General features: G+C 44.3%; 1 protein-coding gene across 6 annotated transcripts in view; it reads left to right on the top strand.

Annotated features, from left to right (window-relative positions):
* The window catches only part of EHBP1 (EH domain binding protein 1), a 2,232,712-nt gene that overhangs the window by 1,472,361 nt on the left and 741,512 nt on the right, over nucleotides 1-18,839 (top strand). For all 6 annotated transcript variants that reach the window (XM_078649460.1, XM_078649459.1, XM_078649456.1 and 3 more), the window contains one exon: nucleotides 2,822-2,965. In XM_078649460.1, coding sequence (XP_078505586.1) covers nucleotides 2,822-2,965 — 144 coding nt within the window. The remainder of the gene's footprint in view (nucleotides 1-2,821; nucleotides 2,966-18,839) is intronic.

The following is an 18,839-nucleotide window of genomic DNA, read 5'->3' as shown; positions in this document are numbered from 1 at the left end:
GTTAAAACATCAACAGCAGCTATAAGGCTGAACACCGTGTAAGTACAGCACATGTGTTCACTTGAAGAGTGAGGGCATTGGGGCTGGAAGAGGTTTTAGTAGGTTAAAGTAAAAGCATTCGGGCAGTTCAAAAGCATGTTTCATCATTTGCGACATGCTACAGTCTCAGCCAAGCCTCTTTTAGGACTGTTTACAGTTAACTCGTGCACCCCCGGACACCTCCTGCCCGAGATATGTACACACATCTCAAGACAGAGCACAAATGTGGGGCGGGTGTTAAGCTATTTATTATTATTATTATTGGGACATTTGTAAAGCGCTGCGTTACGCGCACCGGCGTGTCCACGCGCTGAAAGTGAGAGAGGCAGCAAACAGGGAGCACAGTAGCTTAGTAGCCATTTACTTCGCATAGAGGTGGGTTTTTAATTTCGCTCGAAACCTCGCTTCTTCAGGTTCCAGACGCAAGTCCACTGGAAGTTTATTCCAGTAGTTAGCCGCTAGACACCTGAAAGATCTGCCTCCCATGCGCGCTTTCTTCACCCTGGGGACCCTAAGCAGACCCCCATCGGCGGATCTGAGCGCTCGAGCAGGTATATACACTTCAACCAATTTCCTCAGTAGTCGAGGAGCCCTATCATACAGGATACGGTGACACGTACAGAGGGCTTTATATTCAACTCTGCGCCTCACCGGAAGCCAATGTAGCTTCTGCAGTGCCGCCTTCGAAGGCGCCCTTTTGGGCAGCCTGAGGATCAGACGAGCTGCCGCATTTTGCAGCACTTGGAGGCGAGCCATGCTCTTCTCTGGCACCCCCAGGTAAAGCAAATTCCCGTAATCCATCCTGGCGGTTACCAAAGCATGAACCAGGGTTTGGCGAGCTTCCATCGGCAGTAGGTCCAGGACTTTCCTCAATCTTTTCAGTACCCCAAAACAAACGCCAACCACACGGTTGATCTGGGGCCCGAAAGTGAGACCTGCATCAAACCATACCCCTAGATTTTTTGCCTCCTGGCAAGGGGTGAGGGTTGGTCCTAAACAGGGTGGCCACCATGCCGATGACCATGCAGACTGGGCTCTCCCTACCACCAACACCTCTGTCTTGTTGCCATTGAGTTTCAGACAATTGATGGCCATCCAGTCGGCAAGTTCTTTCATGCACGACCGGAAGCCATCTGCAGCAAGACAGGGTGCGTGCGACAGGGAGATGACCAGTTGCGTATCATCGGCATATGATACCAATTGGAGACCATAGTTCTCCACAATGGAGGCTACCGGCGCTACATATAAATTAAAAAGGGTTGGACTCAGGGACGAGCCCTGAGGCACGCCCTGGCCCAGAGGTACCCCTTTTGAATAGCAGTCGCCTTGCCTCACTTGAAAGCTTCTTCCCGTGAGGAAGGCCTGGATCCACCTCAGCGCGGTGTTGGTGATACCACCTCTGTTCAGACACTGTAGCAAGGTGGTATGTGCTACAGTGTCGAACGCCGCGCTGAGGTCTAACAGGATCAAGGCCATCGTTTGCCCCTTATCTACGCCCTGTCTCAGATGTTCCGTTGCCATAAGAAGGGCGGACTCGGTAGAATGGCGCGGTCTAAAGCCAAACTGCGTGGCATGGAGCAATCCCACCTCCTCCACATGTTTCATGATTTGGGTGTTAACCACCTTTTCCGCCACTTTGGACAGAAAAGGCAGGAGAGAGATGGGCCTCAGATTTTCCAACACCTCAAAACCGATGTGGGATTTCTTCCGGAGAGGGAGTACCACAGCCTGTTTCCACCCTTCAGGTAACATACCCGATTTGAAGGAGGTATCCAGGACATGCCTTATGTAAGGCTCCAACACTTCCAGGCTGTATTTATTTAAGTAAATTGATTTCTGAGTCAAGATGATGAAAAAAACTGGTGAAGGCTTGGTAGAAGCAGGTGGGGGTCGGAAGCACTGACGAAGCTTCTGATAAGAAGCTTGGTTGCCATGGACAATGGGTAGCTATTGCCACAAGATGGCGTCGGACTGTCCACAGTCCGTACCGACACGCACATGCGGTTTGCTTTGGACAGATGACGATAGTAGCCATCTTTGTCCATGCCGACGCGTGCATGTATACCTTTGGGAGAATTGATTGCAAAAGATACTCGCATGGTGAGAGACAGCGCATGCGCTGCTATCGCCAGGCGAGACCTAAGAAAGTGAGAAAGTTTATTTTTCGGGGGGGTCTGGGACAGCAATGCTGGGGGTGAAGCAATACGGAGGTCAAGGATCGGATGAGGAGCGGAAGCAACAATTGCGCTTGGGGATCCAATGAAAGCCCGCAACATGGAGCTGGTGGGGTCAAAGCACATAGGAGAGAAGGCAACATGGGTGTAGTGAGAGAGAAGCTCACAACGGGAGTAGTGGGGGAGAAGCGCACAGATGAGAGAAGAAAATAGCTCGGCAGGCGTGAGAGAAGCACATGAGGGAGACAGTTGGAAAATACATGCACCCTCATAGAGTGCTTAACTGAAAAGAAAGAAGTAGAGCTTGAAAAAGCGAGCAGTGGAAGGACACAATAATGCGCCCCATGCACCAGGAGAGGAAGAAACACAGGAAGAGGAAGGAAAGACAATGTACTCTAACAAATAAAAAGCAAAGACATGAGAATGCCAATGAAGGGACCCAGTGGTAAGCAATAGGCGGTCTCTAAGCCCACTCTAAGCTGGCAGTGTGTCTTGCAACAGGCAGTACCTGCGCTACCTTGTACAGGACCATAAACGCTGTTTTACTGATGTGAAATCTTCAGCTAATCCGTTTTAGTTGCTTTAGTGATTGCCTTTTTGTTTTGTAGCAACGAATGTTATCAAGACAAGAAGAGCTGAAGGAGAGGGCACGGGTTCTTCTTGAGCAGGCCAGAAGAGATGCCGCTTTGAAAGCTGCCAGCAAGCAGATAACAAATGCAGTGACACCTCCTCGCAGTAAGCAGCTCACTGATGTAAGAACACTTAACCAATATACTTTGTGTGTGATTGTATAGGTTTGGACAGTTGTTTTCCTTTTGTCGGTCATGAAGTTTATGAGAGGTTCAATGGGGGCTTACGAAGGTTGTCTCTTGAAATGCTGGTTATGATCTAATGTTCTTACTATTTCAATCACGTTGACCCAATTCCTAATATTTTCTTTAGTTTTTGTTTGTAGTTTTTTTAGTGTCTGTTTTTTTCAAAATGTTAGGATATTGCTTACTGAAATTTTCTGATACCTGGTTTCATTCCTTTCCAACCGCTCTTGAGATATTTAGTTTTAAGTATCTTCCCTAAATTATGTCGTTAAAAGCAAGGGTTTAATTCACAGCAGTTGACAAAAGGACCTCGATTCAGTGTTAGAGGCCCGTGGCTGGCCTGAGATCGGATTAGAGTCTTCTTGCGTGAATTGACCCAGTGAGTAACCTCGGGCAGTTTTACTTACATGAGTCGTCTTCTACCCCTCCCCACCGCACCCCACCCCACTCCTCGCTTTATCTCCAAATCTTTCAGATGCAGTAATCTTCAAGATTTGGCTGTACTACAACACAGTTGTTGGCACTCTGGGCAGACTAAAAAATCTTGAATTATCCTCGTTGCATAGAGTCTGGAATTGACCACTCTGCATTGTACGATCCTCACAGATTGACTGATATAATATTCATACCGTCATGTAGAATATTCATGCCGTCATGAGGGGACCCCAGAACACTTGTCTTCATCGGTGTAGAACGAATACACCTAGAGCTGACAGTGAAATCTTTAAAACTCAAACAAAATACTCTGCGGTGAAAAAAGAAAGATTGTATTTTACTGACTTTTTCTCTCTGGAATAGCCAGTTTAGAACAGGAGAAAGACTAAAATGCAGCACCGAGCTGAAAAATATATCCTAGTTGTAACAGGACACTGCAGACCCTTATATTAAAATAGAAAAAAAATGCAGAAAAACGTGTCTGGTGGGTCAAGAGTGCATAAATTCAAAAAAGCTCATTGCTTCTTTAAGGAGCCAGCAGCTATCTCCGGGCATGCAGTGTACTGGCAGTTTACCTAACGACCTCAAATTCTCTTCCTGCTCATGCTAAGAGGGTCACTGCGTTTGTACGTTTTTTTCCGCCCTATTTGTTTGAGCAAAATTCCTCAAAATTACCTTTTGACATTTTCATTAGACTGTATATACATCAGGGAATCGTGTCCCTTTTTTCTGCATTTTTTAGTGGATTTGCTTCAAAATGCCTACACTGTTTATGAAGGGTCCCTCCTATTGGAGGAAGACTGCTGCCACCGATCCATACATGTGTATGGTTTGCTAGTGTCAACTCATTTTCATAGGCTAAGGATTTACATCTACCCATATCTCCAGTGCTTAATGTGTAAAAGAATAAGTGCCAGGACTAATTTTGTTAAGAAGCCTACGGCTGGTGCTATTGAAGGCCGGGAGGACAAATACCAAGGTTGTGTAGTCTTTATTTCACCTCCTTCTTTTTTAGTCCAGCACCAGACACTTCCTGACTCTTTATCTAACTCTAGCAAGTTATTTTTCATTCATGCTTTCTCTCTTTGTCACTGATTTTCCATTTTTCTTCTCTCCCTTATTTCCCTCGTTTGTTTTTCTCTCTGTTTCTCTAAATCAAAGGCTTTAGTTCCAGGCCCCACAAATGAGTGCTGGAGCGCCCCACTGGCAACCTTCTGCTCAAATTCAGCACTGCTTAGGTCTATGATTGATTGATAATATTCCTCTTTGCAATACAAGTCCTCCAAGACTTCAACACCACTTCCAAAATAAGGAGAAGTTCTCCTTCGGAGGACAGAATGTCTCCCATTTTGTAGAAAAATAAGTAATTCCTGCTAACACCTTGTACCACAGCACATCAAGTCTCATCCCTGCTAGGTTCAATGACTTTGTGCAGCTATCTGGTACTCAGTGTGCTTCTCCACATGAGACGTCAGTGGGCTGAGTAAAAGGTTAACTGGAAAGACAAACTGACCCTATCCACCCAGGCCATATGGTGGTGCAGAAGATCCAATCTCCTGATAGGAATCCTATTTCCTCAGGACCTACTTTCTCAAACAGTTGTAACAGATGCATCCTTGAGGTGATGGGAGCCCATTTACAAGACATCTAAGGTCTCCAAAATTGGCAAGTAGATTTGCTAAGGAGATACTTTGCTGATAACCTCAAATTGGCATTAAGCAGCGACGTCCTGCAGGATATTTTGTAGTGCTATTGTTTTCCTCATGTAGACCTTTTGCACCAGTGAAAACGCAAACTATTCAAGATTCGCCAAAAGAGTACAGGATCCAGGAGTGATGCCATTTTGATGAATTGCTTCAACAGTTGTCTTTACTCTTTTCCACCATTGCTGTTGAACCCATCAGTGCTGATAAAGCTGAAACAGTTCAATGTCACAGTCATTCACATTGCTTCCGAGCGCCCTAGGCAGTAGTGGTTTCCAGAACTGCTACACCTGTCACAGAAATAACAATAGAGAATTCTGTGCAGACTGAATCTTTTGTCGAGAATGCAAGGAAATATACTATACACATTCAAACAATCCTTGAATTTGACAGCATGTCTCCTGAGGTCGTTTAATATGGTCACCTACACTTACTTGAGGACTGCGTGAATATGCTCAAAGAAGTCCAATACCCCCTACTAGAAGTTCCTATGCATTTAAATGGAAGAGATTTCTAAGTTTGTGTTGTCAAGAATGTGTCATTAGTACCTATCTCCTGCATTTAACTAGATCAAATCTTCAGTTTTTGTCTATAAAAGTTCACCTGACTACTATTACGGTGTAGAGGAAAGGACCCAACTAGTGATCATTCTTCACAGTTCAAGTACTTAAAAACTTCCTAGAAGATTAAATAAAATATTTCTTCCCAGATGGTAGCATTCTGCCCCATAGGATCCAAGCTTGGTTCTCTCTAAATTAATGCCTTCTCCATTAGAACCTATACACCGACCTCATTAAGGCACATTTCCTCGGAAATAGATTTTCTAGTAGCTATTACATCAACTAGGAGGGTCAGTGAACTGAGGCATAGTTAGCAGTAGAACTGTACACAGTATACAACCACTTCACAGTAATATTGAGAACAAATCCTATTTTTCTACCTAAGGGAGCCACGGATTTTCGTGTAAACCAATTTCTCTGCCATTGTTTTTAGTAACCATTTTATTCCAGCAGCTGCCTTCCTCCCCCCACTTGATATTAGGAGAGTCTTGAGATTTTACTTGGATAGTTTACTTAGTACAACAGAAATACGCAGAACAATCAACTTTTGAACCGTTATGAACCTCTCTGTACTAGAATGGCATCCTTGAAATAAACTTAACTAGATGGATAGTTTCTTTCAAAGTCTATTGTTACCAAACTTCTTTCTCTATTGTCCTGAAATAAAACTACTGTAGATCCTGCAGTATGGAAGAATTACAGGCCTATTTCATTGTTGCCACTTCCAGGTAAAATGTTAGAGAAGGCATTAAACTAGGAGCTGTCCTATGTGCTGGAATACCATAATCTGCCTAATAGTTTGCAAGCAGGTTTTAGGAAAGGCCACAGCACAGAATCGGTACTGTTGTCAGTGGCTGATGACATCAGGAGGATTTTAGACCATGAAGGCTCAGTTGCTTTGAAATTATTAAACCACTGCTGTGGTGTTTGACACAGTTGCTCAATTCGTGCTAGTGACCTGGCCATCTAAGATGGGCATTAAAGATAATGCTCTTATGCACCTCGAGTCATTTTTGACAGAGAGATCACAAACCATGGCATGCAAATCTTTCAGGTCTAAATGTTTTCCCCTGCCTTGTGGTGTCCCATAGGGTTTAACCCACAGTCCAACTCTTTTTTCAATTTTTATATGTCCCCGTTGGCTGAGATAGTTTGATCTTTGGGTCCTCAGCATTTCTTATGCTGACGATACCCAAACTGTGATTGATATATCGAATAACTGCCTTGGCTGTTGAGGAAAAACGTTGACAAAATATGCATTAGGTAAGCTCATGTATGAAGATAAATTGTCTGCAATTAAATGAGAAGACGGAGATACTGATATTCTACTGTGCTCTAAATATCTGGTCCAACCGGTGGTGGGGGTCTAAACATGGAATTCTGCCTATGCTAGTAGAAACCACACAGAATCTCCTTGTTGTTTAGACATAAATCTCTCTTTTGTGTCACACATGAACCAAGTGTCAGCGACATGTTTGTACGTTATCAAGCTGCTGAAAAAAGGTATTTGCTTTTATTCCTCTTTCAGCTTGCAGAACGGGACCCAAGAATTAATTACATATCTCTTGGATTACTGTAACTCCCTGAATAGGTGGAAATCATGCTATATTCAGTAGATTGCAGATTGTGCAAAATGCAGCCACTGTATTGATTATTGAAGTTCCAGATATCTGTCTCATAAGCCTCGAAGGACTTGCACTGGTTGCCAGTCCATAAACGGTCCATGTATAAGGCTCTATGCTTGGCACACAGTGCACTACAGGAGATTGGTACAGCCACTGTTAAGGCCAGATTTAGATGGTATGTTCGTAGGAGATCTCTTAGATCCTGCGGTAAAAAGACTGTTGAGGTTTCCAGAATCTGACGGCGTAGAGGGGGGAGAGTGATTGCTCTCCTTCTTCACAGCCTACCTCTGATATTCCCTACCTATGGAAATAAAAGCCACTGATAACCCTTCTTGTTTTAGGATGTGCGTTAAAACTTGGCTTTCTTCCTTTGAAGAGTGGGCGAGTGGTTTCCATGCTTTCAGGACAGGCGGCTTCCAGCGCCAAGATGCCCTTGGGTAAAAGTGCATTCAATAAATGGTTGTCATTTATTCATTCCTTGCAGACCAAGAGCACATTCTGGATGGGAAACGCTTTTCCTGCTGCCTGGTTGAGAAATGTTCCTCTGGCAAAAATATGTAAAGCAGCCAGATGGAAGTCTGTTCTTGCATTGACTAAAAATTACTGTTTAGAACAAAAAAACAGTAATTTTTAGTCAATGCAAGAACAGACTTCCATCTGGCTGCTTTACATATTTTTGCCAGAGGAACCTTTCTCAACCAGGCAGCAGGAAAAGCGTTTCCCCATTAGAGGAGGATATGGGGTAAGGGGTCGCACGCGGGGTGGTGAAATGTGAAAGGAGGTCTATGTCGGTAATGTCTGCAATACAGATAGCTAGTCACGGGGTTGGTGGGGACAGCGAACGGAACTTCCTATTTAGTAGTTATCTGAGTAGGGCTCCCCCCCCTTCTTTGAGGCAAGGCCTGTTAATTTCTTTCATTTATCTATGATAAGTAAGGATCACGGTAATGGGTATTTGTGCACGGTTAGTTAGCCACTGCCCACTCTCGCAGTTTACATCAAATGCTCAGACACTCGCCTGAGCGTCCCAGTGGAGTGGAAGGTGTTCTAGGGCTGGAAGGGTGGGTGGGAGGGAGTGTGGGGGTGGGGGTAGGGTTCGAGGTGGGGTGGACGGTTCTATTAAGGGGAGAAAAAAGGTTACCTGGTACGTAGGTCTCGACTTTGTGACCACTATGCTTTTAGTATCAGCACTATATAGTTTTGTAAAAAGGCAGATGTTGAGTATTTTTGTTTTAAGTAGCAATGGGGAAGCTTAAGATATGCTCTGTCAATGTGGGTGGACTGAATGATTGGTCCAAGAGGCAAAGACTGGGATATCTAGTGAAATCTAATCAGATAGATCTCTTCTGCTTACAAGAAACCCATTTACCATGGGCCAAAAAACATCTATTGAATATGAAAGGTTTTGATCTGCTGGTTTGCTCCTCCCAGACATCTACTATAAGGGGGGTGGCCATACTGGGAAATCTGGTCTATGGGGGATTGATCGCTCGCTAGCAGATTCTGGGGGTCTCTGAGCAATCGCCAAATTAAAGATTGGGCTCACGCGGTGTGTAATTTATGGATCTAATCAAGATGACCCGGAATTATTTAATGAGCTGGAAATTGAAGTAGCGAATTGGGCCTCTCCTCTCATTTGCTGCGGAGATTTTAATATCTGTGCTGATCTTAGGGGTGGGGACGGGTCTAGAATGTATAAGGGTAGCAAACCCAGGGTGTATAAAGCTCTGTGCTCTCTGGTTGACTCGCATAACTTAATAGATGTTTGGGGACACAAAGAGCAACATGACCCAGAGTATACATATTTCTCACACCCGCATCAGAAATATTCTAAGCTAGATTATTTTTTAATTTCATCCCCAGAAATGCTGAGGGTGTGGATCAAAAAGCTTCCGAAACTTATCTCGGACCATAATCCCCTGGTTTTAATCTACAACTTTGAGAAAACCCCAAAAATTATTTCAAGATGGACATTCGAGAGAAGACTCTTGGCCAATCCCCAATTTATAGAGCACTTGAAAAAATGGGCTGTAGAGTTCTTTGATGCAAACAGGTTTAGTGCCTCACGCAATTGCGTCTGGGACGCTTTTAAATCAGGTCTTAGAGGGGAGACATTTAGCTTTTCAGCTAGGCAGAGGAAAGCTGACCGGGAAGAACACAAGGATTTGGTGGGCCAGTTAATAAAGGCAGCGGAACAACATCTTAGCGATATTATATGTGGAAAGGAGACCGTCAAAGTGTTGATCAAAATTGTCACTATTAAGGCCGACCTGAATAAATGGATAGCTCAGAAACATGCAGAGGAATATCAGGTGCATAGGGGAGCATTGTATGAAACAGGGGAGCAGGCTGGGAAGTTTTTGGCTCTGAAAATTAAACAGGGAAACAGTAGAAATGTTATCTTAAAAATACGGGAAGATGATCGGGAATTTGTAGAACCAGCTGATATCTGCAGAGTGTTTAAAAACTTTTACCAGCACTTGTATACTGAGGAGGATAGGACTGCACGGAGGGGAGGGGATGGCACGACAGGAGGAGGGGATGATAATTTTGGCCATAAACTAGGAGAACAAGATAAAGTAATGCTAGAGTCTGATATGACCGGGAGTGAAGTCGAAGAAGCTTTGCAAGAATTGGCAGCAGGGAAGGCTAACGGGCCAGATAATATCCCTATCGAGGTATACAAGTTCCTTCAGGATGTTTTAATACCATTTATGTTGGCTCTCTTCAATGGGGTATTCTGCTCTGGAGTGGTGCCAGGCTCCTGGAGAAGTACAAATATTGTCGTTTTTCATAAAAAGGGAAAGGTCAAGGAAGAGCCAGGTTCCTATCGCCCAATATCCCTCCTAAACGCAGACATTAAAATTTACTCGAAGGTCTTGGCCAAGAGGCTGGGGGGATCATTGGCGGTCTAGTCTCGCCATGGCTGATCACATCAGGCGAGCGATCGCGTTATTCGACGCCCAGGCTGTCATGGTGGGTCGGATCGCCATGATCCTCCTTGACGCGGAAAAGGCCTTCGATTGGGTCATGTGGAGCTATCTGTGGGGGATATTGGAGCAGAGGGGCTTTGGACCTAACATCTTGAGAGCTATAAGGGCTATTTATGGCAATCATGTAGCAAGAGTCCAATTAATGGGAGACAGCTCTGAGGAGATTTTCATATCTCGGGGGGCTCAACAGGGCTGCCCTTGCTCCCCAATTCTATTTGCCTTATACATAGACCCCTTGGTTAGGAAGATCTTAGGCTGTGTGCATATCAATCCTGTGGTGTGCAACGGTTTTGAAACCAAGCTTATGGTGTATGCAGACGACCTGGCAATAACAATACCAGATCCGGAGCAGGCTATGAAAGTCCTCCTAGAAATCACCTCGGATTTTGGCCAATATTCAGGTTACCATCTCAAAGAATCCAAAACCCAGATAATCTGCTCGAACAATATACAAAAGAAGGATGGTAGAAATATGGATTCAGCAGTCTATCTGGGCGTTAGGATTAACGCTAAGGTTGATACAATTGTTAAGGACAACTTCCTACCAGTACTTAAGACCATCACTGCAGAAATAAAAATAATTAATTATGTACATCTATTCCTAATAGGTAGAGTTAATGTAATTAAGATGACCATGTTCCCCAAGCTACTGTACCTATTTCGTACTATCCCCTTGGTGGTCAGGGAGGACATGCTAAGGCCCTTAGAAGCAGCCTTTGCTAATTTCATCTGGCAATATGGCAAAATCAGACGGTCTATGAAATATCTCTCATTACCGCTGGATAAGGGGGGCTAGCGGCTCCTAATATAAGATTTTATATGTTGAGCTGTCTCTTCAACCAGATGGCCATATTATTAGATAGTGCCCAAAATACTTCCGACCTTTCATTAGGCATTAAATACCCGCCCTCCATCTTTGAGCTGTTATTGGGCAAGGAGACTACCGGCGTACTCTTACGCAAAACCGATAAGCGCTATTATAACAGAAAACGATACAAGATATTGGAAAGTGCCTGACAGGTTTGGAAGAGTATTCAGAAACTTCTGGGAATTCCGAAAATTAATTATACGGCACTTTGGAATTCTAGCTTGTTTCCGCTTTTAAGTAGCGATAGTCTATGGGGTTTGTGGGAGGGACTAGGAATCTGAAGAGTTGGAGACTTGTATACTGGAGAGAGAATGCTAACCTTTGATGGAATCCAGGGTAAATACCAAATTCCCCCTGCTCAAGGATTTACATTTTTGCAGCTGCATCAAACACTATCTAGAAGAAGGCCAGCTATCTCCCCAGGGGGTAAAACCACTGTGGGGGAATATATTGAAGGTGGGGGGGGGGGGGTAAAATCAATCCTAACTATACCATAATCTTAACTCATCAGAGTGATATCGATAAAATTGAATCAGCTTGGATGGTCAAACTAGGGGATCTGGCGGTTGACTTAGTAAAGGCGCTGGATTTGGCCGGTAAATGGTTCCGTTCTACAAATCTGAGAGCTCAGCATTATAAGACAATATTCAACTTATATTTTACCCCAGCTAAGTTATTTGGGTGGGGTAAGAAGGATGATAGTAAATGTCCTAGGTGTACTGAGGAAGCAGCCCATTTAGCCCATATGTTCTTTTATTGTGTAAAGCTCTCAGAGATTCGTATGAATATCCATAAATTTTGGGAGGGGTTGCTAGGTATTGAGATCTGCCTATCCCCTTCACTGATGATTCTTGGGTATTGTGGTAAATTAAATTTACTTATTACCTCACTTCTGAATTTCTATGCTTAATAAATCATAATTTCTTGTCAATGCAAAGCGAGGAGTCCGTGGTGCTCAAATGAAGGAGGAGGAGACCAATAACTTGAGTTAAGGGGAGCGCTTCCAGCACCAAGCGGGCACAGGAGCAATCTCTCAAGTCCCTCTCTTGAAGTGGGTCCCTTTATTTTCAACAGCAGGACATTTATACAGTCTTGGTCATGAGGCAAAATAGAGGAACAAACAGGTCATGGCAGATAGAGGAACAAAAATTAGCAAGAGGAGCAGATTGTGAAGATATGGGGGCGTGTCTTAGGCTTCGTGAGGGGACTTGCAATGTGAAATAGTTTGACAGTTGGAAGGGGGGGAGTCTTCCTCATTTGGGGTTTGTGCTTGTGCTTCATGTCAAAAAGAGGAACTATCTTGTGTAAAACAGAGACCATCTGCTCTCTGGCTTGCAGTAACTATTTCTTAAAACAGGAACTATCTGCTGGTTCTGGGAATTGGCTGAAACACAGGAAGGGGTGGTCAATGAACTAAGATGCCAGGTGCAGGGTGTCTTACAGTTAAGAACAGGAACTATCTGCTGCTGGTTCCCAGAATTGGCAGAACCACAGAAATGTGTGTGTTCACAGTGTACAACCTTGTGCTTCCTCTATTAGTTGGTGTGGTTTCAGGGCCTAACCTCGTGCTTCCTCTTTCAGTTGGGGGTGGTCACAGGGCAGTTGGTGTGACAGGCTGAGTTACCAACAATGGACAGGATGTGGCTGAGTCTCTGGCACAACTGGGGGAGGGCACACAGACAGGCTTCTTGGAATTGGCTCGACCACAAGGAGCAGGGGGTTATGCAAGATTCAATGGGGATGTGAAGGACAGTTTTCAGACAAATTGCTGAGAGCATGTCACACACAAAATGGGTGTTTGTCTGACAAAAATGGCTGTCAGGCAGAAACAGGGAAATGATGGGGCACAATTGTCAATTTTATTTCCACATTCCCTCCTTGCCCCAGAGTGTACCTACATTATATCTCAATTTGCATGAGATCATTTATACATTCTTGTAACATGATTCTTTCCCTTTCTCTCTGCTGGACAAGTGGTTTAGGAATGCATTTTGCAGCGCATAGACCGCACAGGGCAGGACCACATTGGATGCAAAGGCAGCATCCAGTTATTATCAGGAATATTATACCTGCTGCTGACAGCAGTTGCCATCCCCAGGACGATCTGACATGGGGCACTAGGAGGTCTCGGTGGTAAGTGGATTGGGGCCACAAAGACAGGGGGTAACAGGAATGCTATATAGCAAGTTCCCCCCCAGTTCAAGGGCAGCTGCACATAGGCCGTTTGGCCACAGATGAAATAAGTATAGCGAGATGCTAGAAATGAGGACTTTCCTCTGTCTTCAAAACTTATAGTGGTATGACAGTCACTGTGTCCTAATGGCACAGAGCCATTTTTTCTGGATCCATAGGTGTCCTTTTACTGGTGAGACCGAGATGGAAGGGGGACCAGCATTCTTTTTAGGTTTGGTATTTAACATCTTGTAGGACATGGTCATGTTCCCTTGCTTGTATTCTTCACTTTCTAGGACTGTACCTGTCGCCTGAGGATCGCCCTCCTTATTAGGGTAACAGGCAGTATTGAGTACCTTGTTTAAATCCCCCCAAGGCCACCCATTCTTGCATGAATTATTTCCGTCAGGGCAGGAGGTGAGGGTAGTATCGTCAGCTGTTATTAGGGCGAACCAGGCTTCACAAGTTCCATTATAAGAGAATGGGAAAGGAAAAAGAGGCATCCCTCCCTTTTTCTGATGAGGTGGGATGCGGCCACATATCCAACAATTGGTGCTATTACTGGCCTGCTGAGTGTGGTGTAGCATCTGTATGAAGGTATTGTTTCGCAAGGCTAGTCTATGGGCTTGTTCATGAGGGGGTAGGTCGTGATAGGTGTGTTCCTGAGTGCTGTTGGGTGTATGAGAGGTGTGTTGTGTTGGAGGAAAAACAGTGTGGAGAATCCAACCAAGACACGTCATAACTGCCATGAGGAAAAATAATACTGTCAAACATATAATAGGACCAGTGTGTCTTTTTCTAGAGTTCATTTTTTCTTTCTCCCACATAGTCAAGGTGTTAAAATCCATTCCCATGCTCCAACCGCTTCACCACTGGACCGACGCCCAATGGACTTAATTAGCCAGAGTCCGAATGGCAGACCTTAACTTTGATTTGTAATCCTGTTGTGGGGTTAGTTCCAAAGGCAATAAAGATTGTTCAGTCACAATGTCAGTGGGATTGGCAGGGCCATCAGCAACAGTGTCTTTTTGTCCAAAATGTTTCCGGCAGTGGCTTGCGTGGAGCCAGCCCTTCCTGCCCTCGACCTTCACTGCTGTCCTTGTTAGTAGTACGAGACTTGGCTTCTTCCACCTGGGCTGGAGGGGGCTGGTCCGGTCGAAGTTCCTCACGAGGACCCAGTCCCCGGGTCGGATGGCGTGTTCTTCCGGGTTGGTTTTGTCAGGGAAGGTGGCAGCAACCTGAGAACGACAAGATTGGAGTGCAGACATCAAGGAAGCCAGGTAGTCAGTCAGGATAGTACTGTCAACATCAGTTATTCTTTTAGGCCTTGGCGTACCCCACATATTTGGTGGTCTGCCAAAGACTACTTCATATGGAGATAAGCCAGTTCTGGAATGGGCTACCATACGCATGTAAAAGAGGGCAACCGGTAAGGCTACCATCCAGTCCACGCCTTTGTCAGTGCATATCTTGGCCAATTTTGTCTTCAAAGTTTGGTTGTGTCTTTCTACTAGACCTGCTGCCTGAGGATGTCTTACACAGTGAAACTTCCAAGTGTACCCTAACAGAAGAGACACTTGCTTCATGAGTTCAGAGGAAAAAGGTTGGCCGTTATCTGAGTAGATGACACGGGGCAACCCATACCTCGGGAAAAACTCTCTAACTAATTGTTTAGCAGTTGTCGTTGCAGTGTAATCTGGGACGGGATAGGCTTCTGTCCAGGGTAATTGTGGAGTAGCGCCAGCTTCGAGTGTTGTCAGCTGCACTAACGGTTTGGAAATGAGTGCAAATTGTGGGATCCACTGTCTACAATATGAGGTGAGACCAACAAAGGCTCGAACTTGTTTCTGTGTTGTTGGTTGTGGTATTTGTAGTATGAGCTGGATGCGTTCCTGTGTAAGCTGCCTACCCTCCTTTGACAGCAAGTGCCCTAAGTATGCCACTTGCTGTAAACAAAATTGGAGCTTACCAGGGGAATCTTTATGGCCATTTGCAGCTAGGAATTCTAGTACTAGTAGTGATGCTTCAGCACATGCTGCGTCAGATCTGGCCGTAATGAGGATATCATCAACATATTGTAGTATGGCTGTATCCGTGGGCATTTGAACAGTATCTAGTTGTCTTTTTAATGCTTGGCTATATACGCTTGGACTCTCTGTGAAACCTTGAGGAGCTCTTGTGAATTGGAAACTTCGTCCTTGTAAGGAGAAGCCAAAAAGGTATTGACTGTCTGAGTGAATAGGTATGCTAAAGAATGCGTTTTTCAAGTCAATGACTGAAAAATGCGTTGCTTCCGCATCTATGGCTGTGAGTAGGGTGGAGATGTCTGGAACCACAGGGTGTTGTGGAACGACACATTTATTGAGCTCTCTCAAATCCACCACTAGTCTGTAGACAGGTGGTGTTCCTGGTTCCACTTTTTAATGGACTGGTAAAACAGGGGAATTGCAAATGTTAGAAGTTGTTTCCTTAATCACACCTGACTGTATTAGGTCCTGAATAATTAACATTAATGCTTGTTCAGCCTGAGGTGGAATTTTGTATTGCCTTATACGTGGTAGTTGGGCTCCCTCTTTCAGTGTAACCTTGTGAGGTGTTATTTCCATACATCCTACTGTGGTGGAATCAGTGGCCCACAGGGTGTGTGGCAAATCTTTCAAACGCTCATCTAATTCTCTACTTGTGTAGTGGCCCTTGAAATCTCGCAGAAATAGTCTGACATCTGTAGGTGAGCAAACAATGACAGCTCCTAATTCTTTCAATGTTTTTATACCAAGCAAGTTTTCTGGACATGATTTTGTCAATATAAGATCTGTAGTTGTCATGAGGGGACCAACCTGCAAGGGCAGTGGCTTTGACGTGACGTTTGTCACAGGTTGTCCCGAGAAACCCAGAGAAATACTTTTTGAACCCGAGAGAGGAGCCTCTGGGACCTCTTGATGGCTTATTTTTGTTTTACTGGCCCCAGTGTCTAGTAGAAACTTCCTATCCTCCCCAAGAAGTCGGACCTCTATAAATGGACCTGTCTGATCTACTGGAATGGGGATTAGGGGCAGTTTGTCATCTTCTCTCTCTGGGCAACATCATGAGAAATCTGGGTAATATTCAGTGTAGGCGCTGTCTATAATATTCATTTGGGCCATTTGTGTTGTCAGTGGAAATGAAGGTGTTGAACTGTCTAGGGAACCATTCTGTTTTGGCTGATATGGGCGTGGCTGTGTCTTACCAGTAGCCAAATTGTGCTTTAAGACAGGGCAATCTTTAACGAAGTGTCCCATCTTCTTGCAATAATTACAAGTGCTTTTTATATTTGTCTGGCTATTTGGTGTCTGTTGACGCTGGGGTGCAGTTTGGGCTACTAATGCTTTCATCTTTGTATCTTTCATGCGTTTCTTATCATTTTCTTCTTCATCCCTAATGCGATTCTGGTGATATTGTAGCATTTGTAACACCTTTGGAGGTGTATGTGCTTGCCAGGTACTTTCTACTTTTAGTACTCTGTCCTTAATGGCTGGCAAGGCGTTATCTACTAATTTGGAAACAAACAGATGCGGGTAAGCTTCACTTGTCGGCGTAAGGCCGCTATTTACCGCAAAACACTTTTCAAGTCTGGTGTAATAATCTCCAATGTCTTCACCATGTTTCTGTTTGCAGGAGGAAATGGCAACCCAGTCCTCCTTTTTCACTGTTAGTAACTGTGGTAGCACCTTTAAAATAGTGCCAGGAAGTGCTGTTAGTCTGTCTCCTATACCTTGACCTGCTACTCTAGTATTTTCATCATTCTGAAGTTCAGTCCATCTAATGTGTTCACCTGCTACTTCCCAATCTTTTTCTCTTAGTTTGTCATATATACCTGATGGCAACAATAATTTCAGAATTGCTGTGATATCAGAAAGAGTATATGTTCCCATCATTAATACATCTCCTAATTCCTTAAAGAATCCAGAAGGATCCTTTGAGTGGGAGGGAACCATCTCTTTCATCCTTAGTAACTCAAGTTTTGTCAAGGGTACATAAATGAAGACGCGTTGTAGCGCTCCATTTGTGTCAGCTCTGGGGTGGACCTCTCTCATGGGGAACTGGCGTGTTTGAGGGAGTCTATTAGTTGATCCACACGTATTATTGAAAGATTTATATTCAGTCTTTTTCTGGTATTTCTGTCTAAAATCTATAAATGTGTTGAGAAAAACTGAACTATTGTGGAGGAACATGTTATCAGCGCAGTCAGACAGAAAATCTTTGAGTCTTGGATCATGTTTAAAATGAGTGTCATTGAGTGTGATGAGATGTTGTATCATGTAGAGACTTGCTAATCTTTGATGTGAGCGTGGTAATGCTAGAAAAAGCTGGGCTATGAGATCATTGTCATATATCTTATATTGAGAGACCCATAGGGTCGCAGTTCTGGCTATTTCCTCCTCCTCCGGTGTAAGCGGAGGTTCCTGGTCTAACCAGTAGTCTAATGCATTGGATGTATTTTCAAATAACTCATCTGGAGATGACCGTTCAGAGTGACCTTGGAGGAATGTAGGCGGGGGTGTTCGTGAATTAAGGGCGGAAGAACTAACGGGTAGGACTTTTTCAGTAGGTTCAGTAATTTCCTCCTCAAGTTTCTTATTCTCTTCATTTGTTTGCAAGTTTTGCAGAATACGGGTCACCTTACGGGTGAACCTGTCTAGTGCATCATTTATAAGTTCTAGACTAGTGTGGTTGGATGCGGAATCTAATAAGTCAAAAAGTGAAACTGGTACATTTCTTTCCTCTGCTTGTATGTGTTTTATGAAACAGCAAAGGAGGAACCTATACATGTGCATTTTTACAGGGTGTGATCTTATTGTAGTCATAGCGTTAATGGCTCGTGAGTTCTCTCCAGTACGAAGAAACCCAGAGGCCGCTTGAAGAAATGTGTCAATTGCTGGTAGATGTCTTATTTCTTCCCAGGAGTCATGAAGTATTTTACTTATTCGGCCCGCCTCCCCTGTGTTGCTCGGAGTCGGGTCATAGGGGCAGTCGGGAATTGTTTTACCTGGGTCTGGACCTACGGCACCCCCTTCTGGAGTGAGAGGTGGTGCGTTATGTTGTAAAAGGGGTGGCGGAGGCAGAGGGTGTTGAATTACTGGAACCTCATATGGAGGTGGAGTATCTAAGAGGAAATTGGTGAAAGTATCCTCTGGTAGTGGGGCTGTAGGCTGTGCTGATGCAATGTTAAGGTTTTCAGGTGCAGATTGCAATACAGGATAAAAACCAGTAGAAATGGCTGATTGTTCCCTTTTATTCCTTTCACTAACTACTTCTTTCCCTATTTCTTGTAACTGTTCTTTCTTGGCCTGCTCTGACAATCTCTTACCCTTTTCAACTTCATGCAATTCCTTCTGTTGCCTCCTATGGGCTTCTTTTCTCCATAACTCTACTGAGTCACTCTGTGACTGGCGGACTCTCTTTTTCTTCCATAACT

This window comes from Lissotriton helveticus, chromosome 6 (genome assembly GCF_964261635.1).
Source record: "Lissotriton helveticus chromosome 6, aLisHel1.1, whole genome shotgun sequence".
Taxonomy (NCBI): Eukaryota; Metazoa; Chordata; class Amphibia; order Caudata; family Salamandridae; genus Lissotriton; species Lissotriton helveticus.
The sequence above is the reverse complement of the archived record's forward strand: the minus strand, read 5'-3'. Positions and strand labels throughout refer to the sequence as shown.